This window comes from Saimiri boliviensis, chromosome 5 (genome assembly GCF_048565385.1).
Source record: "Saimiri boliviensis isolate mSaiBol1 chromosome 5, mSaiBol1.pri, whole genome shotgun sequence".
NCBI classification, from domain to species: Eukaryota; Metazoa; Chordata; class Mammalia; order Primates; family Cebidae; genus Saimiri; species Saimiri boliviensis.
The window spans coordinates 57,540,142-57,568,127 of record NC_133453.1 but is presented as its reverse complement, the minus strand read 5'-3'; the positions used below and the strand labels follow the sequence as shown (position 1 = coordinate 57,568,127).

The following is a 27,986-nucleotide window of genomic DNA, read 5'->3' as shown; positions in this document are numbered from 1 at the left end:
ACCCAGTTGTTCATGTTCTCTCTCTCTCTCTCTCTCTCTCTCTCTCTCTCTCTCTCTCTCTCATTCTCTTTTACACACACACACACACACACACACACACACACACACACACACACACACCACGGCATTGTGCCTCATTCTTTTCCATCCTTTAACCCCACGTTCACAGTAGTCTCCACTAACCAAGAATTTCATCAGTGCATTCTGTCAGCTCTAATCTCAAATATGTTCCAAATATTTATACTTCTTACCACCTCCAAGGCATCAATGTCACCAAAGCTACAGAAAGTTCACCCAAGCCTCCCGACACATGAATTTTGTCCTTCCTTGCCTCACCATTTCTTAGCTTTATTTTTCACAAAATGGTCAGAGAAGTCTTCTTAAAACATCAGTCAGGTCTGCCACCCACCCTACTGCTCCTAAGCTCCAAGGGCTTCCCACCATGCAGGAAATAAAATCTTGATTTCTTATAAGGCTTGCTGCATCCTGGGTCATCTGACTTATGCCCATCTCTCCACATTCAATTCTCCGATACTCCTTCAGCCCTTCTGCTCTAACTAATTTTCTTCAAACAGGCCAAATGCACCCTGCTCAGGATATGTGCCCTTGCTTCCCTCTGCACACCAAGGGCAATGCTTCAGGCTTTGGCATCGCTCACTACTCACTTCATTAAGGTCTCTCTTCACAAATCATCATCACAAGAAGCTCTTTCCTGACCACTCTGGTCTAAAATAGAGACTTTTGAAACTCCCAGGAACTTTGTTGCTGTACGTTGTTTTATTAAAATTAGATTATATTCTTTTGCCTGTTTATTATATAACCCCACCATCAAACTATACACTTCAGGAAGGTAGGGATTATATCTGGACTGTTTATTGTTATACCCCTGGTTCCTAGCATAATGCTGGAACTCTCCATGTGCCAGTGAATTAATATTTGTAGAATAAACAAATAATTAAGTTGTATTAATAAGCCAACAGAGTTGAGTTAATAAAAGAATGTTAGTTTTACTTTACAAAGTATTTCAATGTTTTTAAAAGTATCACTATAGTTTGGATGACTTTGGCTATATCTTTCTTTTTTTCTGAATGACTTTAATTCTTAAGACAGTTCTAGTCAGTGGCTAAGATTACCATGGTGTGACTCACAATGTGTACATTAGTGTTTATTGGTATACCCACAAGACATATACTTAATAAAACAATCTGAATTCATCAAGGACAGCTTTTTCTTTTAATTCTTTACTTTTATTGTGAGCTTAATTTCTCTAAGGAATTTAAGATTACTTGGCAATATGTTTCTAATTCCAAGGTGCTCTAAAGTGATTCCATGTGATTTCTCGTTTCCCAGGCAATATTGGTAGATACAATCAACTTATCTAATTACAGAAAGTGTATATTATTCAAATTTAGCATAGAATTAGGAATTTTAAAAACATAAGAATGGAGATAAGCAAGTAATAATTTTAGTATTTTATCATTTTTTTATTTAGTAAACATACGATTTACAGAAAGGAATTTTAAAAATTATTTTCTCGTGCAAAATAATGGGAAAGTATATGTAATAAAATCATTTGGGGACTAATGCTTCGACTATTTTAATCTCTTAAACTGGGTATTATTCTTTTGATTGTGAATTTCATTTTGGAACATTCTCAGTCATTAAGCACATATGGTTAAGCATCTCCTTTTGGACAGATGAGTTAACTTTTAGAGAGAGGCATCTTCTGATAAATATTTTACAAGTATTTACCCCTAACTGAAATTTTGTTTACATTACAGGATAAAGTCCAAGAACAAAAATTAAGTGACACCTTCAAAATGGTGACTATTGTCCAAGCTTCATCAAACACCTTGAACTTGAATGTCTGGTAAAAAATGAAACTTGAGAAATGTTAAAATTCCTCAATTACATTGGAAAATTTCAAGATCACCTTGCTTTATAAGTTTCTTTTTAAGGACTCATGCAAAGAGAAGATTATTTAGTCTTCAACTCAGCAGTGAACAACACATTGTAGCCTGGAAGCTAATTCTAAAGTATTTGGCCTGATTGTCTCCAAGTTCAGTCAGCTTATCTCCCCCTGTCTGACTCACCACAATTGGGAAACTTCAGCAGGCAATTACCCTTCACAGGACACACAGTAGTCTTCACTAACCAAGAATTTTCCAGACTGCAAGGCCACATAAGGCCAGAACATTCACTAATCACTGAAACATAATCTGTCAACATAATCCTAATTATTCAGCTACATCATGAAACAGAAATTTCAGTTTTCCTGGTATATGCATGGTGGAGAACTTGGGAAATTAGAACCTTGGAGTAGAAGAAATTCAATCAGTGTTTAAATCTCCTCTACCTCCTACCCACTATATAGTTATCTAGGGTCAATGTTTACCACAATCTTACATTTGGCAGAGGAATGGGCAAAAACAAACACATTGTTTTCCACATAGATATACCAGAAAAGTAATTTACAGTAACAGCTATCCTTTGTAGAAGCTTATTCTGAGCCAGACACAGGGCTTGGGCACTTTGATTGTATGACTTTATCCCTCACAACAGTCCTCTGAAGACTCTTAAGTTTTATTATGCAATGTTTGGTTTTCAGTTTTGTTGGATTTTGTTTGTTTGTTTGTTTGTTCTTGTCCGTGATGTAGTAACATCCCCAATAATGTCTACTGGTAAAGTTTTTCTGATCATCTGTCTTCCTTTTTACAAAAGTACTCAAACATCCTCCATAAAACCTTCATGACCTTCCAGCCTGAACTAACACTGATGTCGAACAATTACAGCTTTCACTGGCTGTATTATTCAATTGTAATGTTGTGACACACTGCCTGATTATCATTTTCTGGTGTAGTAAACCATTTCTAAGCTCTTACTTTATGCCATGTGCTATGGTAGGCACTGAAGATATATTAATGAGCAGAAGGATTCTTTCTCCCTCTTGTTAACCTCAATGGTATGTTAAAGGGTTACCTAGAAGGCAGAAAAATTAAATAAACAATAACAGTGAAACATAAAGTGCAATCAGAGTATTAGAAAAGTTGCCTAATATAGTCTCAGATAATCATGAATATTTCTCTGACACTAATAACTTTAATAATATTTGGGGTTATTTGTTATTGTTTTGTTGTTATTGCTGTTGTTTTGAGACAGGGTCTCACTCTGTCACCCAGGCTGGAGTGCAGTCTCTCTATCACAGCTCACTCAAGACTTGACCTCCCAGGTTCGAGCTATTCTCCCACCTCAGCCTCCTGAGTAGCTAGAACTAGAGGTTTCTGCCATCATGCCCAGCTAATATTTAACATTTTTTAGAGACAGGGTTCTGCCAAGTTGCCCAGGCTGGTTTCAAACTTCTCCACCCACCTCAGCTTCCCAGAGTGCTGGGATTACATGTGTGAGATACCACACCTGGCTTCCTAATGATATTTGGATTAGGCCTCAGCTTTTCTACCTGATCTTTCAGAAATTTAACTTTCACATGATTACATTCTCTCAAAGATACCTTCTCTATGTTCATCTATACTTCTTTTATATCCAATTTAAATTTAAAATATTTTCTTCACAAATCCCTTTCTCTGTTTTTTAAAAGAAGATTTTGCCAACATTTCCATCTTCATCAAATAAGACTTCCAGTTTAGTGCAGAATTTACAGTTGTTACTCTACCTTTTAAACCAGAGAAATCTAATATCTCAATTTACAGACAAATTAGTGACATTTAGTAGTAGAAGAATTAATGGTACTTGACAGTTTTGAACATACTAATATTTTATTTATTTAATTTTGAGTCAGGGTCTGGATCTGTCACCCAGGCTAGAGTGCAGTGGTGCAATCTCAGCTCACTGCAACCTCCACCTCCTGGGCTCAAGCCATCCTCCCACCTCAGCCTCCTGAGTAGCTGGGACTACAGGCCTGCACCACCATGCCCAGCTAATTTTTGTACTTTTTGCTGAGATGGGCTTTCATCACGTTCCCCAGGATGGCCTCGAACTCCCGAGCTCAAACAATCTGCCCACCTCAGCCTCCCAATGTGCTAGGATTACCTGAGCCACTGTGCCCAGCCCAGACAACTATTTTAAAATAAGCTATAAGTTATAAAAATAAATGATATTTGTTTCTTATAAATCAAACCAATTGCACAGGGAACAAAGAGAGAGAGAGGAGGAAAAAAAGAATTTGATCAGATTGCTTTCTTACGAACTCTTTGTGGGAAGAAAAGATGAACGACAAAAGAAAGAAAAAGCTGAACAAGAATGAAAAGGAAAAATTTTGTATAGAATTGGGGATTCATTTGATGAAAACTTGTATAGTATAACAGCATTTTGTGATCTTAGTTATGCGCTGTCTGCTTGCAAAACATAGGCAACCAAATCAACAGCCATTTTATAGATGTGACTCCTTGTGATGACTCCCTAAAAATTGTAAAAGCTAACCAGTGTGGCTAAGTGATACATACCCCAAATCAGCTTTCAGCTGCTAAACTGGTCTTATAATATTAATGTGTCTCTGGTTTCCACAATTTATTCTCATTACTACTTTGATTCTCTCTCTCTAATTTTTTTTATCATTTACTCCTTTGAACTAATCAAAAATTAGCAAATGTTTCAAAGCTTATAAATGTAAAAACTGAAGTCACTATTTCCTGCCCCCATCTTACATCTGGAAAGATAATCTTATCCTGGAATGGTTCAGATGATAGAAGAATTATGTAGGTGGGAAGGGAACAAGATGCAATACCACTTTCTTCTTTGTCTTTGTGGTTACAAAAAAGACTGGGAACTGGGCCTTCCCTTGCCCTGTATGACCTGTTGTCAGGGCAACAGGATGTGTGGGGAGCCCTGGCCTTTCTAGTGCCTGTTGCCAGGGTAACAGGATATGAACCATCTTCTTTATGCAACTATGCAGTTTCCCTACTTTACTCTGTGCTTCTCTCCTATTTGGTGGGAAATTACATTCATTCACAGAAATCTAAGAGCAATACGAGTTCAGTACACAGCAGCTTAAAGAGCATGTATTGGAAGAAATATTGTATGTGGACACATGTCATTGATGGTGTTGCTGCTGAAAATAATATGTAGATGAATTTTATTGGACTGTCTTTCTAAAAAGAAAGACCTCAATGTTTATTTTCATAAGCTCTAAAATATTTACTAATTGGTGATTAGTTCAAAGAAATAAATGATAGGAGATGATAAGAAAGAAGTAAGCAGAGTGACAGGTAGAGAAAAAAAAAACTAGAAACCAGAGAAGAACTGTGTGAAAAATTCAGAGGCTAAGAGATGATTGTAGGCACATATCAATTAGCTTTTATTGTGCAACAAACCACCCCACAACTTACTGGCTAATAGCAATAAACACTTATTGTTTTCTCACAGTTTTGAGAAAGTTGGTTAGTCCTCACTCACATGTCTAGTGGTTGACTGTTTGGTTTAGAGAGGCCTCAGCTGAGTAGTTTATATCTGCCCCACATGCCCATCCTCCAGTAGGCCTCACAAGGCTTCTTCACATGCTAGTTCGAGGGTTCCAGAGGGCATAAACTCCAGTGCATAAGCCCTTTCTAAGACTTTGATCATGTCATATTTGCTAAGGTGAGGTAAAAACGAGGTGTATGACCAAAAGTAAGTATGAGAGAGATTATTCAAGAGAACAGATGCAGGAAGTAATGCATAAATTGGGCCATTACTACAAGAGTAAACAACAACATGGAAGAATTTCTGGAAGATAAATAAATAATATCTTTGGAAAACTCAAGATATTGAAGAAGAGATTTGCAAGGAAATGAAGTATCAAATGGCCACACATAAAGATGCTTGTTCATACTGCAACCAGTGGGAAGTATGGGAAATTTTTCAAGGTCTAAAAGTTATAAAGGAATTCCTTAATCCATATACTACCCATCTCTAAATTCAATCTTAGAAAGTTTGAGAGAAATACTATATAGTTTAAGTTCTGTTTGGGAAGTAAAGCAGAATAAACTATATTAAGATTATTTTTCTAAAATAAACAGAAAAGAGAAAGACTACTCATTTTACTTCAGGGAAGAGCATTCTTACATGCTTAAATTTTGTTAAAACAAGAAGAGAGTAAGAGCATAAGCAAAAATAAAATACCTAGTTTTAATGGTTAGAATTCTTGAATTTATTTTTATTGGTTAAAAAAATAATCTTCTGAAATGGACACCCAGACATCATTACTTTGCAGGGTTTTCTTTGTTGTTTGGAGTACCAAAGGCCAAATAAGTTACAGTCATTTTGCAAAGGTCCAAGCTCTAAGGTGGTAAAGAGTTTAGAAAATGTCAAATTCCCTTGTGGATATTAGCTAGGATCATTGTATAAATAAATTAATTTAAAAGGTAATGGTAGCACATGTCCTAGAGCAGAGAGAAAAAATTGGGGAGTTTCTGACATCTAAACCATATGCCACATGATAACTCCTTTTGGTATTCAGCTTTGAGTATGCAAAACTAGGCAAACAGATGGCCATACTGTGGAAAAATCAAAACAAGAGAACAGCTTTTAATTCCTGAAATGTCAGGTTTTATAGTGAGCCTTGAGTATTAAGTAGAATTACCTAAGTCAGTGTTCAATGGAGTAAGTATTGGCCTTGGAATCTGGCCCTTCCCTTCCTAACTGTGAAATAGTGGCCAAGTGATTCAATATCTTGGAGACTCAATTTCCTCATCAGAAAGACTGGAAATAATTGTGCTGAGCCATACAGATAAAACGTAAAATCTTTCAGGAAGTATCAGGCAGAAAACAATTATAAAGCATGATTACTACCATGATTCAATTTTGAAGAGATTTTTAAACCATTTAAGGTAGTCAGAAATGTGATTGATACCAAAGCTGTTCAGCTTTTTCTTATCTTGCTCCAAATACAGCTTATTTTGCACCAGCTCTTAGAAAGTCCAGTTTTAAATGGACCAGAATCAGTACACTATTGTTTTTCTAATAAGTTCATTTTTATTTTCTTTTAAATTATCTAGGACTTAATTTTACAAGAATCCCTTGAACATCCATACTTAGGCAGAGTTTAGTTAATGTCGACCTCAGGTTTCTTCTCCTGGAGACTCTGGTGCTTAGAGATTTTACTTTTTTTTTTTTCATGTCTCATTATGAACTTATTTGAATAACTATAAATATTAAAAATTTGCCTACCAAAAATTATCTGTATGACAAAGCTTTTTCTGGGCCTATTTAGTAAAAGTCCATGTTTTAAAATATTTTATAATATATAAAATAAAATTTGATCTTTTTAAAAAGCTTCAAGAAAGTATAGCTGAAAGGAGAAACCAAAAGGGTCATAATGTTTTATATATATCCCTCTAATGTGCTATTATTGTTATGACTTCCTTAACTATAGTCATTCATGCCTAAAACTTGTTCAGACTGTATATTTGAATAATATGATTCTCATGAGGCTTTAACACTATCATCTATTTAATAATGGTAATTAAGAGTTTCCTTCATATCCAAAAGACCTATAGCACGGTCCTCTACCAGACGGACTATGCTATATGCCTCTACCAGATGATAGTCACATATTACATTTGACTAGCTAATTGAAATATGTTAAATGACAAAATCTGATAACATAATGGAAATACAACACTTTCTAATATGAATCAGCAAAGGATGGATATGGAACATGAAGCAATTACCTAGAAGTCAAGTCTGTTGTAAACCAGACCCAGGTTGTAATAAGGAAAGGCCTAAAGAATTATTTTCAAGCCAGAGTGACCCAGAAAAATAAGTCTAGTTCTGAGATATACATGATTATAGAGACATAAAATCCACTAGATGGCTACCTCAAGATGTTGACCTAAAGATGCCATCAAGACAATTCTTCTATCAGTGAAATTCTCAAAACCCACTTCTCCTCAGTTCTCTCTTTTTATATAACTCTAGCTCCTGCTCTAAGAAAACACAAATCCTCGAGTATAATGATTCTGGTGAACAGAAACCTGGGGACCCCTTACGAGAATACTTTCAATGAGCTAAGAGAAAGTCTTCTTTCTACATCTTGAAAACCCCACTCTATGCATTGATTCTAGTAGGAAAAGTACATGAAAAATATATAGAATTATGTTTCTGTACTTAATATTAGCCAACAATAATGATAAAAGCTAGGATTTCTTGAATTCTGGACATTCTTCTAAATAATCTATGTGTTAATTTAATTAATTCTCTCAACACCTATGAGATAGGTAATGATATTATTTCCATTTACAGGTAAGAAAATTGATGAATCAAAAAATCAATCAAGGGGCAAGGAACCAAGATGGCCAACTAGATGTAGCCAGGAAAAGCTTCTCCCCCCAGGAGACCAGACCATCAAGAAGTCCAGCACACTCCAAGCAGATCTTCAGAAGAAGGCATAGAGATTGGACAGAGGAAACAGACCCTGAGCTGAAGGGAAAGGAGGCTGTGAACACTGCATGGGATTGCCAAGTACCAGGACTCATTTGTGGCCCAAAGCAGTTTCTGGGGACAGGGTGAGTAAAAGAGGTATGGAGTGGCCCACTCTCACCACAGACCTCCAGAATCCTAGCTGCAGGAGACCCCATGACACATACTCACGTTTGAGCTGGCAGGGAGAGCTGCTTGGAAAGTTGGTAGGATTGGGACTTAAGCCTGCACACAGCCCAGAGGGTTCAGTGTGGGAACAGCTACAGTGAAGCACAGCTAGGGATGCCCATCCCCCAAGGCTTGCCATGCTCCTATAGCAGACTCTGGCTTGTGTTGACTGTCAAATCTATAAAGAACAGGGTTATTTTTCCCATGAGACAGAACCAACTGAATCTGAGAGTCCCCTTGTTTGCCAGCCTCTCTCCAGAGGCCCTGCCTGGCCACACCCACTTGCAGTGTAACCACAGATACTGAACTGGGGTGCGTCCCAGTGGCCACCACCATAGCTCCTTCACCAGCAGACCTTGTCTGAGCATCAGAGAGCTTCTGAAGATGGGCTCCTACCAGTTTACACCCACCTGCAGCATCCCCTACCACCTTGCCATCTGATGTGCACAAATGTGTCCTGCAGCTGCCAAAACATACATGCATGGACCTCATTGCCCCACCACCACCAGTGCACAAGCAGATACCACCACTATTGCTGCCAGTGCTTGTGTGCAGACCTCCTCATACCACCATCCCATTGCCAATAGTGAATGTGCATACAGAGCCCGCCACCTCATCACTACCCCAGCACCATCACTGCACATGTGCATGTACAAACTTTACTGCTACAACTCCAATAAAGTACTTTTTCCGCACCTTTCTTCCCAACAGAGTTTTGTTGCCAGTGAATTGGGAACACCTTAACCCCTCCAGTGCACCAGATGCTTAACCTCAAGGAGTCATAAAACAAAATCATTGGCCAGGTCACAGCCCCCAGTGTTACAGCATCCAGCCCAGGAGTGCTGACCTGAGACTTGGGCCCCTGAGACAATCCAAAAACAAAGCCAGTCAACTCAACACACCTTATACCATGGTCAAATCCTCAAGTGCATAAAAGAATATAAAAGCAAAAAGCACCATCCATGGGACAGCAACTTCAAAGATTAAAGGAACATCAGCCTACAAAGATAAGAAAGAAAGAGTGCAAAAATTCTGGCAACTCACAAATGTAGAATATCTTTTACCTCCAAATGACCGTAACAGCTACCCAGCAACGTTATTTTTTGTTTTGTTTTGTTTTTGTTTTGTTGTTGTTGTTGTTGTTGTTGTTTTACCAGACTGAAACGATTGATATGTCAGGCAGAGAGTTCAGAATCTGGATGGCATGGAAAATCATTGAGATTCCAGAGAAACTTGAAACCCAATCCAAGGAATCTAAGAAATCTAGTAAAATGATTCAAGAGCTGAGAGACAAAATTGCCATTTTAAGAAAGAACTAAACTGTTCTGATAATGTTGAAAAGCTCACTACAAGAATATCATAACACAAAAACAAGTATTAATAGCAGAATAGACCAAGCTGAGGAAAGAATCTCACAGCTTGAAGACTGATTCCTTGAATCAACTCAGTGAAACAAAAATAATGAAAAAAACAAAACAAAACAATTTTTAAAATGAACAAAATCTCTGAGAAATCAGATTATTTAAAAACCACACACATAATTTAATGGCACCCCTGAAAGAGAGGGTGAGAGAGAAAGCCACTTGGAAAACATATTTGAAAATATTGTTCACAAAAATTTTCTCAATATCACTAGAGAAATTGACATTCAAATTCAGGAAATCAGAAACAGTATTTCACCCCTGTGAGATACTATACAAGGTGACCATCCCTAAGACACACAGTCATCAGATTCTCAAATGTCAATGTGAAAGAAAAAATATTAAAGGCAGCTAGAGAGAAAAGGCAGGCTGCCTACAAAGAGAACTCCTTCAGGCTAACAGCAGACCTTTCAGCAAAAACCCTACAAGCCAGAAGAGATTGGGGAACTGTACTCAGCATCCTTACAGAAAAAATTCAAACCAGGAATTTCATATACAGCCAAACTAAGCTTCATATTCTCTAAGAAAATGCTAAGGGAATTTGTTACCACCACATCTGCCTTACAAGAGGTCCTAAGGGAGTGCTAAACATAGAAACAAAGACTATTACCAGCCACCACAAAAATGCACTTAAGTACATAGACCATTGACACTATAAAGCCTGTACACAATCAAGTCTCTATAACAACCAATTAACAACATGATTGGATCAAATTTGTGCATATCTATGTTAACCTTAAATGTAAACAGGCTAAACACCCCACTTATAAAGCACAAAGTGGCAAGCTGGGTAAAGAAGCAAGACCCAATTGTATGCTGTCTTCAAGAGACTCATCTCACATGTGCTGACAATCATAGGCTCAAAGTAAAGAGATGGAGTAAGATCTATTAAGCAAACAAAAACAACAAAAAAAAAAAAAACAAAAAAGAGCAGAGATTGCTATTCCTAATTTAGATGAGAGAAATTAAGCTGACAATGATCAAAAAGGACGAAGAAAGACATTACATAATGATAAATGTTTCAATTCAACAAGAAGACTTAACTTTTCTAAATATATATGCACCCAACACTGGAGCACTAGGATTCATAAAACAAGTGCTTAGAGACCTACAAAAAAAACTTAGATAACAACAATAATAGTTTAAGACTGCAACACCCCACTGACAGCATTACACAGATCATTGAGGCAGAAAACTAACAAAGATATTCAGTACCTAAACTCAACACTTAACCAAATGGACCTAATGGACATCTACAAACTCTCCACCCCTCAAAAAATAGAATATACATTCTTCTGCATATGGCAACTACTATAAAATCAATCACATGTTCAGCCATAAAGCAATTCTCAATAAATTTTAAAAAGCTGAAATCATACCTACCACATTCTCATACTATAATGCAATTAAAATAGAAATCAATATCAAGAAAATCTCAACGCCACACAATTACATGGAAATAAAACAGTCTGTTGCTGAATGACTTTTAGGTGAACAATGAAATTAAGGCCAAAATCAAGAAATACTTTGAAACTAATGAAAAAAAGATATAAAATGCCAGAATCTCTGGAACAAAGCTAAAGTAGTGTTAAGCAAAAACTTTATAGCACTAAAGACCCCCATCAAAAAGTTAGAAAGATCTCAAATTAACAATCAATATCATACCTACAGTAACCACAAAAATATGAGCAAACCAACCCCAAAGCTAGCAGGAAAAAAATAACCAAAATCAGAGCTGAAGGGAATGAAACTGAGGCGTGAAGAAAAACTGTGCAAAAAATCAACGAAACCAAAAGTTGGTGTTTTGAAACAATAAATAATGTTGATAGACTGATAACTAGTCTAATAAGGAGAAAAAATGGAAAATCCAAATAAACACAATCAAAAATGACAAAGTTGACATTACCACCAATCACATAGAAATACTTTTAAAAATACAAAAAACCCTCAGAGACTATTACAAACACCTCTCTGCACACAAACTAGAAAGCCTAGAAGAAATGGATAAATTCCTGGGAACATACAACTTCCTAAGACTGAACTAAGACAAAATTTAAACCCTGAACAGATCAATAACAATCTCTAAAATTGAATCAGTAATAAAAAACCTACCAACCAGAAAAAGTCCTAGATCAGATAGATTCATAGCCAAATTCTACCAAAAGTACAAAGAAGAGCTAATGCCAATCCTACATCCTACTGAAACTATTTCAAAAAATTGAGGAGGAGGAACTCCTCCCTAATTCATACAATGAGGCCAGTGTCATTCTGATACCAAAACCTGGCAGAAACACACACACACACAAAAGAAAACTTTAGAGCAAGATTCCTGATGAACATATATGCAAAAGTCCTTAACAAAATACTAACAAACCTAATCCAGCAGCACATCAAAAACCTAATCCATGATGATCAAGTAGGTTTTATTCCTGGATTGCAAAATTGATTCAATGTATACAAATCAACAAATGTAATCCATGACATAAACAGAACTAAAAACAAAAACCACATAATCAACTCAATAGATGCAGAAAAGGCTTTCAATAAAATTCAACATTTCTTCATGTTAGAAACCTTCAACAAACTAGGCATCTAAAGAAAATACCTCAAAATAATAAAAGACATCTATGAAAAACACAGGCAACAGTGTACTAAATGGGCAAAAGCTGGAAGCATTCCCCTTGAGAAGTGGAACAAGACAAGGATGCTCAGTCTTACCATTCCTATTCAGTATAGTATTGGAAGACATAGCCAGAGTGACCAGGCAAGAGAAAGAAATAAAAGACATCCAAATAGGAAGACAGAAAGTCCAACCATCTCTCTTCATAGATATATAATTCTATATCTAGAAAACCCCATGATCTCTGCCCAAAGGGTCCTAGATCCAATAAACAACTTCAGCGAAATTTCAGGATAAAAAATCAATGTACAAAAATAAGTAACATCTTTTTTTTTTTTTAGATGAAGTCTCACTCTGTTGCCCAGGCTGGAGTGCAGTGGTGCAATCTCAGCTCACTGCAACCTCCGCCTCCCAGGTTCAAGTGATTCTCCTGCCTCAGCCTCCCAAGTAACTGGGACTACAGGCACATACCACCACGTCCAGCTAATTTTTTGTGTTTTTAGTAGAGACAAGGTTTCACCATGTTGGCCAGAATGGTCTCCCTCTCCTGACCTCATGATTCACCCAACTCAGCCTCCCAAAGTGCTGGGATTACAGGCGTGAGCCACTGTGTCCAGCCAATAAGTAGCATTTCTATATACCAGTAGCATCCAAGCTGAGAGCCAAATCGGGAATGTAATCCCATTCACAATAGCCACAAAAAGAATAAAATACCTAAGAATACTGCTAACCAGTGAAGTAAAGGATCTCTACAACAAGAATTAGAAAACAATGTTTAAAGAAATCAGAGAAGATACAAATAAGTGGAAAAACATTCTATGCTCATAGGTAGGAAGAATCGACATTGTTAAAATGTCCATACTGCCCAAAGCAATTTAGATTCAATGTTATCCCTGTCAAACTATCAATGAAATTTTTCATAGAATTAAAAAATACTATTTTAAAATTCATACAGAATTAAAAAAGAGTGTGAATAGTCAAAGCAATCCTAAGCAAAAAGAACAAAGCCAGAGGCAGCACACTACCCAGCTTCAAACTATACTACAAAGCTACAACCAAAACAGCATGGTACTGGTACAGAAATGGACACATAGACCCATGGAACAGAATAGAGAACCCAAAAATAAAGTTATAACCATCTGTTCTCTAACAAAGTCAACAATAACAAACAATGAGGAAAGGACTCCCTATTCAATAAATGATGCTGAGATAACTGGGTAGTCATATGCAGAATATTGAAACTGGACCCCTTCTTTTCACCATATACAAAAATCAACTTGAGATGGAGTGAAGACTTAAATGTAAAATCTAAACTATAAAATCCCTAGAAGAAAACCTAGGAAATACCACTCTGGACACAGACCCTGGCAAAGATTTCATGAGGAAGACCTCAAAACCAATTGCAACAAAAACACAAATTGACAAGTGGAATCTAATTAAACTAAAGAGCTTCTGCACAGCAAAAGAAACTCAACAGAGTAAACAGAAAGTTTATTTTGTTCTATAGATGGGCAGTTCTGAGTGCTAGGTTGAATTCAAAGGAATTCTGGTTTCTTTAGCTGCACACCCAAACCATGTTCTTCCATGCAAGTTCAATCTGCACTAAAGCTGATATTTTGATTTTCATCTATGGAACTCCTAAACCTATCTCTCACTTAATTCTGAACTTGGGCAGCAATCAGGGGTATCATTCATTAGCACTTCCTCTCACCCTAGCATCTTATGAGGCAGGTATCAGTTTTGTCCATGTCTCAGCTGAAAAATAACCTAAAAGAAGTCATCCTTGAATATCCAAAATACCTTCCCCAAATAACTTGATCACATCACCTGGTGCATTTTCTTCTGGTCACTTCTTCCTCCATATTAACCTGCTTTTTATAATTCACTATTTTGTTGTCTCCTCTACTGGAACATAAGCTTCTGTGACTAACATTGTACCTGACATAGTATACAATCAAGGTATATTTATTGAATTAGTGAATGAGTCATCAATTCAATTAATGGATTTTACAAATAAGTTTAGAGAAGTTTAGAGAAACTAATAACTTTTCCATAGACACTCAGCTAAAAAGCAGGTAGTATTGTAGTATTAGAAAATAATCTGATTAACTCTACATTCAATTTCTAAGCCACCTAATCTGTAAGGCATTCCACCTTAACAATGTTAATTCTATAAACTATAACATAATGTTATGTAGGATTGAATATTAAGACTATGTCTACACATCAAAATGGATTATCATGAAGTGGTTTTCTTTGTTATGATTATGTTTAAAATAAGTATCTTAAGTTAGTGATGCACCTAGTATCTGGTAGAACATGGGTTTAAACATAGATCTGCCTAGCTCTAATGCTCTTATTTATTTGCTTATTTGCTTCCAAAATGAAAAAGATAACATTCTCAAAATGCTTACTCAAAAGACAGCAGAAAAGGATTTACAGTGGTGCTCTTTAAAACTGAATTTCCAAACTTGGGGTAAGCAGACTCATAATCCTTAAATCATTATGTTAAGCTATGATTATGATTAAAAGACAGATTTTTAAAAACTGATTTGCCTGATTAATCCACCAAAACAGTCATATATTCAACAATGTACAGACTTATCAACAATTTCCACAAAAAAAAATCACATTCTCTTTTGACATTTGAAACGAATCCAGTGAATACCCTCAATCCCAGAGCTTGGTGAGGAAACTGGTGTTTTGGGCATGCAAGTCAGGGTTAGATGGAGGTACAGTGAGTTGTTTAATGGCTAAGGGTAAAGAGTAATTGAGTCCAGTGTGTCACAGAGTGAGGCAGGGCTTCACCACTAGGGATCGTGTGCGTGTGTGTGTGTGTGTGTGTGTGTGTGTGTGTATCTCTGTGTGTGTGTGCACATGTGTGTCGGGAGGGGATAGCAATGGTCATGTTGATGTGTTCTTCTGGTATAGGAGGCATGTATTAGTTTTTTATTACTACTGTAACAAATTTACCACAAACACAGTGGCTTGAAATAAATGAATTATCTTTAGTTCTGTAGTTCAGAAATCTGGTGCAAATTTCACTGAGCCCTAGTGGCAGCAGGACTGCATACCTTCTGGAAGCTCTAGGCAGAATCTGTTTTATCACCTTTTCAAGTTTGTAGAGGTTGCCCTTGGCTCATGGCCCACTTCCATCATCTTCAATAGTAGCACAGACGAATTAGCCTTTGTCACTCCCTCTGACTTCTATTCTGCCTTTCTCTTCCACTTTTTGAGCCTTTGTGATTGGCCAGGCATGGTGGTTCATGCCTGTAATCCTAGAACTTTGGAAGGCTGAGACCAGCGGATCACTTGAGCCCAGGCATTCAAGCCCAGCCTGGGCAACATGGCAAAAGCCCATCTCTACTAGAAGAATAAAAAATTAGCCAGGTTTGGTGGCACACACCTGCAGTCCTAGCTACCTGGGAGGCTAAGATGGGAGGATCATCTGAGCCCAGGAAGCCAAGGCTGCAGTGACCAGAGTTTGCACCATTGCACCAGAGTGAGAACCTGTCTGTAAAGAAAGAAAAAGAAATGAAAAGAAAAGAAAGGAGAGGAAGGGAGGGGGAAAGAGGGAGGAAGCGAGGGAGGGAGGGAAAGAGAAAGAAAGAAAGAGAGAGAGAGAGAGAAGGAAGGAAGAGAGGAAGGAAGGAAGGAAGGAAGGAAGGAAGGAAGGAAGGAAGGAAAAAATGAACCCTTGTGATTATACTGGATTCACCTGGATAATTCAAGATAATTAATCTCCCTATTTTAAAGTCAGCTGATTAGCAACTTTAACTCCATAGACTCCTTTAATTCTCCTTTTCAATTAAAGTTACATATCCTTAGGTTCAGGGGATTAAGACATAGACAATTCTGGAGGGTGATAAGTCTGCTTACCCCAAGCCTGGAAATTCAATTTTAAGGAGCACCACTGTAGATCCTTTTCTGGTGTCATTTGAGTAAGCATATTGAGAATGTCATCCTTTTTGTTTTGGAAGCAAGAAAAATAAAAGTATTAGAGCTAGGCAGATCTGTTTAAACCCATGTTCTACCAGATACTAGCTGAATAACTAATTTAGCATACTTATCTTTTTAAGAACACTGGTGGGGAATAAGAATACATGTGTGTTATATCTGCACAATTCTAACAACTAGTAGATGATAAAGCAAACATTATTTCCTTCCATCTTCTCCATCTTTATTCCAGCTGTGAATCTATCTCCAATCCTCCCATCTGATTTTAGTTCCTATTTTGACAGCCTGGACGCTCTAATTTTTTCATTAAAGCCAGTGTAAGATTCAGAATTTTATTCATTAGTTGATTTAAAATATTAATTGCATTATCTCCTATGTGCTAAGTATTGTACTATATGCTGGAATCCAAGAGCTAATCCAATTAAGTGAGCATAGCTCTAACACTCGGAAGCTGTGGTTGAATAGGGAAGGTGGATTTTGTTATGAGAAGAGAAATTCAGGTTATTTATCAGCTGAAAATAGAAAACTAATCTAGTGTGGAAGGTCAGGAAGAATTTCCTTGCAAGCAAAATGTAAGCAGCAATCTTTGAGCATTTTTTAACAGGGTATCTATCAGCATTTTGAATGGGACAGCTCTTCCTGATAAGGAAGTACCCTGAGCTCTGTAGGACATTTAGCCTACCTGGACCCTGCTGCCCACTAAATGCAGAAACAACTTGCCATCACTGAACCACCAGAAACTTTCCCACACAACTCCAAAAGCTTTGTAGAGAACAAGAGCAACTCTAGCTGAAAGAGGAAAATGGAGGAATAGTTTCCTCCAGAAGAGAGAACAAAATGAGCGAAGGCAGAGGCGTGGTAAGCAATATTTCTTTTGGGTGACCCTTGGTCTGATTAGGAGAAGTGTCACAGAAGGAGAGGCATCAGAGGAGACTCCAAAGATCAAGCTGGTACAAAGTGACCCCTATGAAGGATGCAAAGCTTTAAAGGTGCTTAAGCAGAAGAGTAAAAGGATCAAATTTGCTCTTATATATAACGCAGCTTCATCCTAAAGTATGGTTCCAATGTGGAAATATGATGCTAATAGCTCCCATCATTTCCTCTTTTTTTTTTTTTTTGCTAATTTTAATTCTAAATGCATATTTCTGCTACATCCTTTTGTTGATAAGGGCCTGGACAAGTCCATCTGAAAACTACACAACATACTTCCCTCTTCAACAATAACAGTTGCTTCGAATTAAAGGATTACAATCTAATTTTCTTCTCTCCTTCACTTTTGGCTTCTAAACATTTTGTCCTCCACTGTTGATAGTCATGTTTACTACCCTACCAGTCACAGAGAAAAAAAGAAAAAAGCTTAGCTTAATGTCTTTCAAGCATTGCATTCATAATTCCAAGTCTTAATATTAATATCTGGACATTTGTCAGGATGGAAGAGATGAGGAAGTATATGCCTAGACATGTAAAATTAGAGATCAGTTATTAAGTTAGCTTCTAACCGAAATTGTGATAAGTTCTAGTACTACGTTTATAAAAACTGAAGGAACTGCTGCAATCAGTACCATGACATAGTGAGTATTACATAGTTGTCAGTAATTTTGGGTTTCTGGCAGTGCATACTTTCTTCTCTTCTGTTGAATGTCTGAGTAAGATAATAGTTTGTTTCAGGTTTTTCCCTATAACTTCACATGGTTTTCACTGAATTTTCTACCTGAAAAAATGCTCATTTTAAGTTTTCTGAAAATGCTGTCACCTCTTAGATTGAATTCTTATCACAATGTCACTAACTGAAAAGAGCAACACCAGTGTTTTTTAAATATGTTTAATTTTTTAATAAAATCCACAGTTGTGGAACTCTTAGTATGTTTAAAGAAAAAAAAACAGTATATGACACAAAAAGGCATTATCTTTTAAATGGAAAACAACACAATGCATAAGTGAAATTACTATAAAATCTTCAACTTTCCACATGGGAATCAATAAATTAACAATCTTTGAAAGACTATCGATATATTTTCTTAGTATGTGGAAAGAAGTCTAGGTCCCAGATTCATAAAAAACTTCTGAATCAGAAATTTCATTTGATGTTGAGATGGCGTAATAGAAAGTGTTTTCCAGCCCTGAACAGTTGATAGTTTATGGCCAAGTATATAATTCTTTTTAAATCTAATTTATGAAAGACCTGATGCCATAGTTATTTGCTCATATTTCTACCATCATAGATGATGAGTTATAGTGTAGAATTTAAATTGCTATACTGAGTCACAAATTTGTGGTTGAAAATGAAAAAAGCTAAATAAAAAGATTGTAAATATAAGAAGAAAATTAATAGACTAATACATAGAAGTCTACATCAGAATGGGAGTAAGAAACTGTTTCACCTTTGTTGTCACAAAGAAGAAGAGATTTCTTGGCACATAACTTTATATGGTGTGTCAAATATTATATGAAATAAGTTAGAAGGACTCAATAAAAGAAAACAATGGTAGAGAAGCATTGATATTTTAATTTAGTTACCAATGTTTCCACATGTGTTCCAAAATTAAAAATTATTTTATGGACCCAAAAGACTCTCTAGAATGTTATGTTATATACAGCAATGTCTACAAGAGATTTTCTCTATATATCTACCTGTAATGGTTCATGATTTCTATATTTAAAGCATAATTGAATAAACATTATTTTACTTTCACCTTTGTCTCTATTTTTATTTATCCATAAAATCTATCTACTATAAGCTCAATTAAAAGCAGAATATTATGCCAAAATAAGTCAATGTATTTGAAGATAAATAAAGTAAAAGATTTTAAAAATCATTTTCTAAACAAATATCTAAAAGTCTCGTGTCTATTTTAAAATAAGAAAACTATTGCACAATTGTTTGATAGTTTTAATGAGTAGCATGATTTTAATTGCCAAAACTTAGGTGTAGAATTCTAGGACTAGCAATTTTGATAAGCTAAAATTCTGTTTGAATCAATATTGCATTTTAAATAGGCAAGACAATTTCAGCAATGGAATAGGGAGTCCCTCATATCACTGCTTTGAATGCAAACTATTCAAAAGACCATAATTAAACAATTTGGTTGTCATTAGTCATGCAGATTTTGGATTTAGAGTTTCTTGCTTTGACAATTCTAAGCCTGGAACACTGAAAATGTGTTAAGTCAAAGTACAAGTTAAAGTGATAGTACCAAAATGCAATTTCTTCTTTACTCAATGCAAAAGTAGTCATTTTAGTCAGTTAGATAAAGATTTTTAAAAGAAAGAAAGAAAGAAACTTGGTTAACGGTTATTTAGTGGCTCAATGTAAACACAACTCAAAATTAATTTTGCATGTACATATTTTAGCATGTCCTTTTTATCAATTCATGAAGATCTACTGTTGACTGACTCTATCACCCATTTCTGAAATAAAATGACAGATTGATCTTTAAGATCAACTGATACAGTGAGTCAATAACTTTGCCCTAAAGTATTAAATAAACAAAAAAGCACTTTCCAAATTTCTTAAAGACATATGCATAAATCTGCCACTAAAAATCTTCATACATTCAAGTAACTACAGGAAACTAGAACAAATACAAACAAAACAAAATAAGCAAAACATCCTTCTAAGGAGAAGAAAATCTAAAATAGGTTGAAATGAGAGACATAATTTTCCTGGTACACATGTTCATCTACTCATTAGGTTAAAACATAAATCATCTGATGACTGTTAATGTTTAATTTGCATTTATGCTAATTAATTTTGAGAGCTGTTATTTGCTTTGATAGGATTACTTGTTCCCCTAGAGAACAACCTCACCAAAAGCTGTGATTTTTAAATCTTCAGTGGATCTTGGAAACAGATTTCTCTACTTCATCCAAATAATGTAAAGATGGCTTCCTTTTTAAAAGTTATTCTCTGCTAAATATTCTTTGCATTATTGTGCTCTTACACTAGTGTACAGTAAAGCCATGTGTTACTTCAAGAAGTAAGAAAATATACAGAGAACCATCTTTAAATATATAAACATCATTAAATATATTCAAATGGAGGAAAGAAGGAATTTTTACCTCTAAACAAAGTTTGATGTAATTTACTTTAAAAAAAATCAAAACAGGGACATCAAATTTACTCAGATACTGAATTTTATAAAATAGTGTGTAAACAGAGCATTAGAGATATAAATCTTAGAAAATATCTATTTTGCATAGTGTAGGATTCTTTCAGCTGTTATTATAGAAAAGCAAACATATTAATATTTTCATTTGTGATCTGTAAATATACCCAAAGGACTGTAAACTTCATATTCATATTTCACATATTCACCCAAATGTTAAATCTGATTTTTAAATTATGACAATTAACATAATGCATATATACAATGTGGTGCTGAAACACTAAACAGGAACAAGTAGCATACACAGCTGAAAAAATGTAAAGGTGTAAATATCATGGTGAATAGCATTGCAATTAAAGTTAGACTTAGGTAATTACATACCTTCCTTGACATAAATGCATAATTCTTGACCTGTTTTACTAAGGTCTATTATGTACTATGGACTATTCTATACTCTTAAGAGAAATGAACTGTGAACTGATTAATTTAAAACCAAAACTCTCCAATAAGTTTGATATGCTGTTAATATTTTTTCCATGTAAACATTTTTTCTTATAGAAATATCATTTAAGCAAAAAGAATAATCACAAGGAAGTATAATTATTTATTACCATATTAATCCTGTCATTGTTTTTCAAAATCTAATCACAGAGAAAGAAGTACCAGCCTTATTTCTCTCTCTGCTTACCTGAAGGAAATTTTATTTGGGGCAGTATCCCAGCAAACATCTTTCTTAGTTACCCTTCTGCATATCTGAACCATATATCTAAACAGCACACAGAATTCATAAAAGAATCCATGTAGTATGGCAGTAACGTGACTTCTCCAGAAGTTACCTTACTTTAATAAAATGTGCAAGTACAAAAAAATCATTCGCCCTTCAACAAGTTGCCAGCTGAGATAGACACATTTTATTTTTCAAGAGAAAATCTTTCTAAAGTAAACTAGTCCACAAAGGTAGATAGCACCAACAATTAGTCATGTTAATAGTCAAGTCCTTCAGGGGGAAATAAAAAGCAAAGAGCATACTCACATTCCTTTCAGGCGCTGCCACATTTTTTCAGTCTGTTCTCCTATAAGATACTTAAAAGTGGTGTTTTCCAATTCTTCAATTTCTGTAACACGAGACCCCATGATGATGCTCCTAAGACAATACAGCTACAGTCAATTTCAGCATCTAGAACAAGCATTCCTCAGTCCACTACAAATCTTATACACTTATACAGTAGCCTCTCTTATCTATCAAAACAGTGCTGATGTGCAAAGCTGAGGGAAGACTCAGCCAGATTTGCTATTGACTTTGACAGGCATATATCCACTGCTCACCACCTCAGCACCCTCCTCAAGCAGACAGCAGTTTAAACAGATGCTCTGACCTCACAAGAACAATCCGTACATGCAAGCCTGCTACTGTACTACTGACCGACTGAGTACTCAAGCTCTCCCCAAAAGCAGCTCATCTGTTACTGTTCTGGGAACTGAAGCACATCAGAATTCCTACAGTTTACGAGCTCTGCTATACACAAGAGAAACGTGAATGACTTTTGCGCTCCAGAAGAAGCTGAATTCCTCTCTATCAACAGAACGAGAGCAGGATGTAATAAGGAAACAGATGGTAGGACCCAGTATCAGCAGCATCACCCTGAGAAAAAAAGTGCCTGTTTAAATGCCAACGTTTTTGTCTCTAAATTGATCTGAAACTAACACTTAAAATACATCATAATCCAACAATAAATGCAACAAATATCAATGACAACAAAGAGAAAATAACATATAGATCCATACAGAAGAAAGAACACAGCTCCACAGGTTGTTATTGCAAGAATATATACATCAACTGATGCTGTAATCATGCTTATTCACCTTCTCCTAGCAACTCCACACAGTAGGTAACAGCCAATTTAACCAGTGGAAAATACGGCAGCTGCACACAGCCTGCTCCATGAATCCTTTAGGGATTAAAAAATAAATAAAATGAAGACTGTAAATGCGTGTGTGTGTGTGTGTGTGTGTGTGTGTGTGTGTGTGTGTTGAAGGAAAAGGAAATGGGTGTATAGGGGTGTGTGTGTGTGTGTGTGTGTGTGTGTGTGTGTATGAGAGAAAGGAGAGAAGGAAAAGAGAGAAATTGATGCTTTGCTGCTTGTGCATTTTTGAACAAAAATGAGAGAGAGTGGACATAAAAGGAATCAGAACTGAGTCGTCTGCCAAGCTCCCAACACATGGCGAGCTTTCTTTAAAACAAGCACAGACCTTAAGTATGAGCACCATAACGGCTCTTGCTATCTGCAAGCTGCTATGGAAAATATACTTATAAGCAATATTTCTTCTTGTTTGTTTGAAAACCCAGATGTAGTTTTATTTCTCCTTGCAAAAAACTAGCCTGTTACTATGAGTTTTAAGGTAGTGATATTCAAAGATAGGTAATAACATCCAATATTTGTTGAATGTTTCTGATGTTTCGACAATATTCTCAGTACCTACTACATATTACCTTTTTTTATTCTTACAAGAAGCCTGTGAAATAGGCAATACTCCTGTTCAGCAGTTGAGAAAACTGAGAAACAGAGGCATTCTCCAGATTTAAAGCCAATCTTAAAAATGGGAACTATTATTAACAAGAAGTCTTCCAATATAAAATTACTATGTATATCCAAATGACACTGATGATATCTAGTAGTCAGTCACAGTATGTATGTAAAGAGCACCTTTGCAAAATGTTATAGAAAATGTCTTCTGATTTGCAAATTAGTTAAATCAAGAGAAGCTTTCGTTTTCCTTTCTCAGGCAAGATATTTCCAGAATTTAATCTGAATGTAATGTCTTTAGCTAGCAGACAGCTTTGTGAAATTAAAACTTCGTTGCTATAAGCATTTACCAGAGTTGTCAGAAATAAGTTAATCTTTGCTCTGTAAGTACCAAGTTTACCCTCACTGTGCCTTCATTTGTAATCCTAGCTATAGTCATTTAATAAACTCTTACCTGGTATTTCTTTAATGAAATAGTCAACAAATATCTATATTTTGCTTTCAAAGAAATAATGCAACCAAAAATCTCCATAGAAAGCAAGCACTCTTATCATTTTTATTTTATGAATCAAGATACCGAAGGCCTTGAGGCAATACAGATGCTTTTCTAAATATGACATGAAATGTCAAGTCCTCACATTGGCCAGCTTACCAATAACATGGCAAGGTAAATAAAGAATGAGAGGCCGGGCTCGGTAGCTCAAGCCTGTAATCCCAGCACTTTGGGAGGCCGAGGCGGGTGGATCACGAGGTCAAGAGATCGAGACCGTCCTGGTCAACATGGTGAAACCCCGTCTCTACTAAAAATACAAAAAATAAGCTGGGCGTGGTGGCGTGTGCCTGTAATCCCAGCTACTCAGGAGGCTGAGGCAGGAGAATTGCCTGAACCCAGGAGGCGGAGGTTGCGGTGAGCCGAGATCGCGCCATTGCACTCCAGCCTGGGTAACAAGAGCGAAACTCCGTCTAAAAAAAAAAAAAAAAAAAAAGAATGAGAACTATTCTATTTAAGTATGTGTTGAAGAATCTTGTTTCATCACTACAATCCAATTGCCCTTTGCTTTCACTAGGTAACTTCTATCACACTTTAATATTTAAGACCTCAAGGTATACTAATTTGGTCACTTACTACAAAAAAATCCTTAATCATTTCGTTAAATGTTTCATAAAATAAAATTTTGAATAAAAAAATAGATAAAACAGTTGATTATTTAAATCCTTGACCAAGATAATCTTCATCCTTAGGAAGTATCAAAAAGTTACTTCTGTTAATAGAGCAAATTCAAATCATTTTTTTCGCTAGTTTATAACTAATGTCTGCAAGATGTATTAATAAAATAAAAATAAATCACTTTAAAAAAAGAATATAGGCCGGGCGCGGTGGCTCAAGCCTGTAATCCCAGCACTTTGGGAGGCCGAGGCAGGTGGATCACGAGGTCAAGAGATCGAGACCATCCTGGTCAACATGGTGAAACCCCATCTCTACTAAAAATTAAAAAAAAAAAACTAGCTGGGCATGGTGGCGCGTGCCTGTAATCCCAGCTACTCAGGAGGCTGAGGCAGGAGAATTGCCTGAATCCAGGAGGCGGAGGTTGCAGTGAGCCGAGATCGCGCCATTGCACTCCAGCCTGGGCAACAAGAGTGAAACTCCGTCTCAAAAAAAAAAAAAAAAAAAAAAAAGAATATAACTTAGAGAATAGTGTAACATTTAAAAATCAATATATTGAAAAAATTGGAATATTGTATTCATAAATTTAAACTACACTCTACAGTCAGGTAAATTATCTCTAATAGAAAGTAGTTCCTTCATTCCTGTTTACCTAATATTTTATTAGAAATGGTAATAAAAATACATAAAATGAATTTAGTATCTATTAATGCCAAGATGTAATATAATATATACTCTAAATCTATACTACCTGGGTTTCAATCTTTATTCTTTCACTGAAAGAATTATGTGATTTTTTTACAAGTTGCAATTTTTTGTTTGTCTCTGCATGTATAAAATGAGCATAATAATAACATCTCCTCATAGTGTTCATGTATTAAATGAGTTAATACAGGTAAAGAAATTAAAACAGTATCTAGTACATCATAATTGCTTAATAATTATTTGTTCTCATTATTGTTAATATTACATGATTTTTCTCCTTTTGATTATAGTATAATTATTTGATATATTTTAGTGACAATTATTTCCCAAATTATTTGTAGTTATTTTTATTCATTGCTGGTGTTCTTTATGTTTAGAAACTACATCCTTATTTGTAAGAAAAATAGTTCTAAATATTTGTGTCACTAGGTTTATTGGTTTTCATATTATGGTTATATAGTTTGGATCTGTGTTCCCACCCAAATCTCATCTTAAAATGTAAGCCCCAGTTCTGGAAGTTGGGCCTGGTGGGAGGTAATTGGATCATGGGGGTGATTTCTAATGGTTTAGCACCATCCTCCTGCTCCAGCCATGTAAGATGTGCCTGCTTCCCCTTCACCTTCCACCAAGATTGAAAGTTTCCTGAGGTCTCCCTAGAAGTAGCTATGCTTCCTTTAGAGCATGCAGAACCATGAACCAATTAAATCTCTTTACTTTGTAAATTACTCAGTCTCAGGTATTTCTTTTTTTTTTTTTTTTTTTTTTTTTTTTTGAGACGGAGTTTCGCTCTTGTTACCCAGGCTGGAGTGCAATGGCGCGATCTCGGCTCACCGCAACCTCTGCCTCCTGGGTTCAGGCAATTCTCCTGCCTCAGCCTCCTGAGTAGCTGGGATTACAGGCACATGCCACCATGCCCAGCTAATTTTTTGAATCTTTAGTAGAGACGGGGTTTCACCATGTTGACCAGGATGGTCTCAATCTCTTGACCTCGTGATCCACCCGCCTCGGCCTCCCAAAGTGCTGGGATTACAGGCTTGAGCCACCACGCCCGGCCTCAGGTATTTCTTTATAGCAATGCAAGAATGACTAATACATTGGCACCCAGTAATTAATGGTAAAGAATGTAATTTAAATTCTTTAGCCAGTAAGCTATCACTCAATTTCAAAAATTAATCATGACACATTCAAAAACATCAAATTCAGAAAGCATATCATTCAAATACTCTTTTAAAATAATTAGATGAGTTAATATACCTGAAAGAAAGAAAAAAAGTAATTCATGAGTAAAATCAGAAACATACCTAACCTAGCAATAGAAATTCATAAACAAAATCCCAAATTGACATCTGTGAAGAAGTGCTAGGAAAAAATTAGTTCAAATGAGAACAAGAAATCATAGGGATCAAAAAAGATAGCTTCAAGAAAAAGTGGGATTAAATTCATTAAGAATATTTAAAAGATAGAAATACTGTTTTATTGATAATAAAAGTATATTATTTTCTCATTGACAAAAAAAAATTAGAAAATATATTAATTTCTGAACAATATGGCAGATTAAAGTACTCTTAAAACTTCCAGACCAAAAATAATTTTAAAATATTGAAAAAATTCTAATAAATAGTATTTTGAATACACAGCTGAACCTAAATAAAATGAAATTCAAAATTAACAGGGAGAAAAAAATAGAATTGTAAGGATATTTATCAAACATAGTAATCTACAGCCTTGTATTTTGATCAGTATATAGGAAACAGTAAATAAGGACTTTAGTCTGTACAGTATGGAAACTTGAAGTTAAGGTTTTCCCAGAAAGATAGAAACCATAAAAGGCTTCTATGTGGACAAGAAAGCATAAATGAAGCCAAGAGGTATCTGAAAAAATTTTCTCTTTCAGTTTAGTCTCTAGGAGAGGAAAAACAAAATAAAAGCATTCTTTGATAGATTTAGCAATGGATCTGCCGTCTGTGAATTTGATTAAACTTAACACCACCAGCTTTGTTGGAGAAACAGCAAAACTTATAGTGATCCGGAGTTAGTGGTATCCAAGGTTACCTAGAATAAGAAAAGCAAATTTCTTTGGAGGAATGAATCCTCAAACACACCTCTTAAAATTCTTACAGATAAATCTAGTCAAATATGAGCTTACAATTCAAAATTATAAAACATATAATCAAGTTATCGCTAGTGAGAGTTACTAGACAAAAAAAATAATAGAACCACACCTTTAAGGACCTTAGGTATTATAATTACCTAGTAAGTTAAAATAATGTTCAAACTCTAAATAAATAGAATAAAAGAGAGACTCAAAACACAACCAATGAAAGACATTCTATTTTTTAAAGGACCATTCAGATTGAGAAAGGAAGTAAAAATAATTTTTTAAATCAAAAAAGAACCATTGAAATTATATATTCAATGTACCAAGTAAGAGCAGAAAGAGAGTTAGCTAATAAGAAAAATCTGAAGAAGCCAGGAGCAGTGGTTCATGTCCATAAACCCAGTATGTTAGGAGGCCAAGGCAGACAGATCACCTGAGCTCAGGAGTTCACAACCAGCCTGGGCAACATGGTAAAACTCCTCTCTACCCAAAAAAAAATAGATAGATAGATAGATAGATAGATAGATAGATAGATAGATAGATATAGATATAGATAATAGATAAATACACATATATGTGTATACACACACACACACACATACACACACACACACACAAATTATCCAGGCATGGTAGAGTGTGCCTGTTGTCCTCACTACTTGGGGGACTGTGGTGAGAGGATCACTGGAGCCCAGGAGTCAAGGCCCCTGCAAAGTGTGTGGAATTTTGCACTTGAGGGAGATGATTTAGGGTATTTGGTGGAAGAAATGTCTAAGCAGCAAAGCATTCAAGAGGTGATTTGAGTGTTG

The 27,986-nt window shown here is 35.8% G+C and overlaps 1 protein-coding gene and 1 long non-coding RNA gene across 7 annotated transcripts in view; both read right to left on the bottom strand.

Moving 5' to 3' along the window:
* The window catches only part of PDE1A (phosphodiesterase 1A), a 524,243-nt gene that overhangs the window by 326,129 nt on the left and 170,128 nt on the right, over positions 1 to 27,986 (bottom strand). For 2 of the 6 annotated variants that reach the window (XM_074399382.1, XM_074399383.1), the window contains exons 1-2: positions 22,470 to 22,540; positions 21,718 to 21,828 (exon numbers count right to left, since the gene is read on the bottom strand). In XM_074399382.1, coding sequence (XP_074255483.1) covers positions 21,718 to 21,828; positions 22,470 to 22,537 — 179 coding nt within the window. In that variant the 5' untranslated portion in view covers positions 22,538 to 22,540. The other 4 variants (XM_074399384.1, XM_003921798.4, XM_010351480.3 and 1 more) reach the window with 4 other exon arrangements.
* On the bottom strand, positions 21 to 21,711 carry LOC141584575 (uncharacterized). Its single transcript, XR_012517689.1, has 2 exons — positions 16,501 to 21,711; positions 21 to 16,135 (listed from the first exon to the last, which is right to left on the bottom strand). It is a non-coding gene; the product is annotated as an uncharacterized LOC141584575 (long non-coding RNA).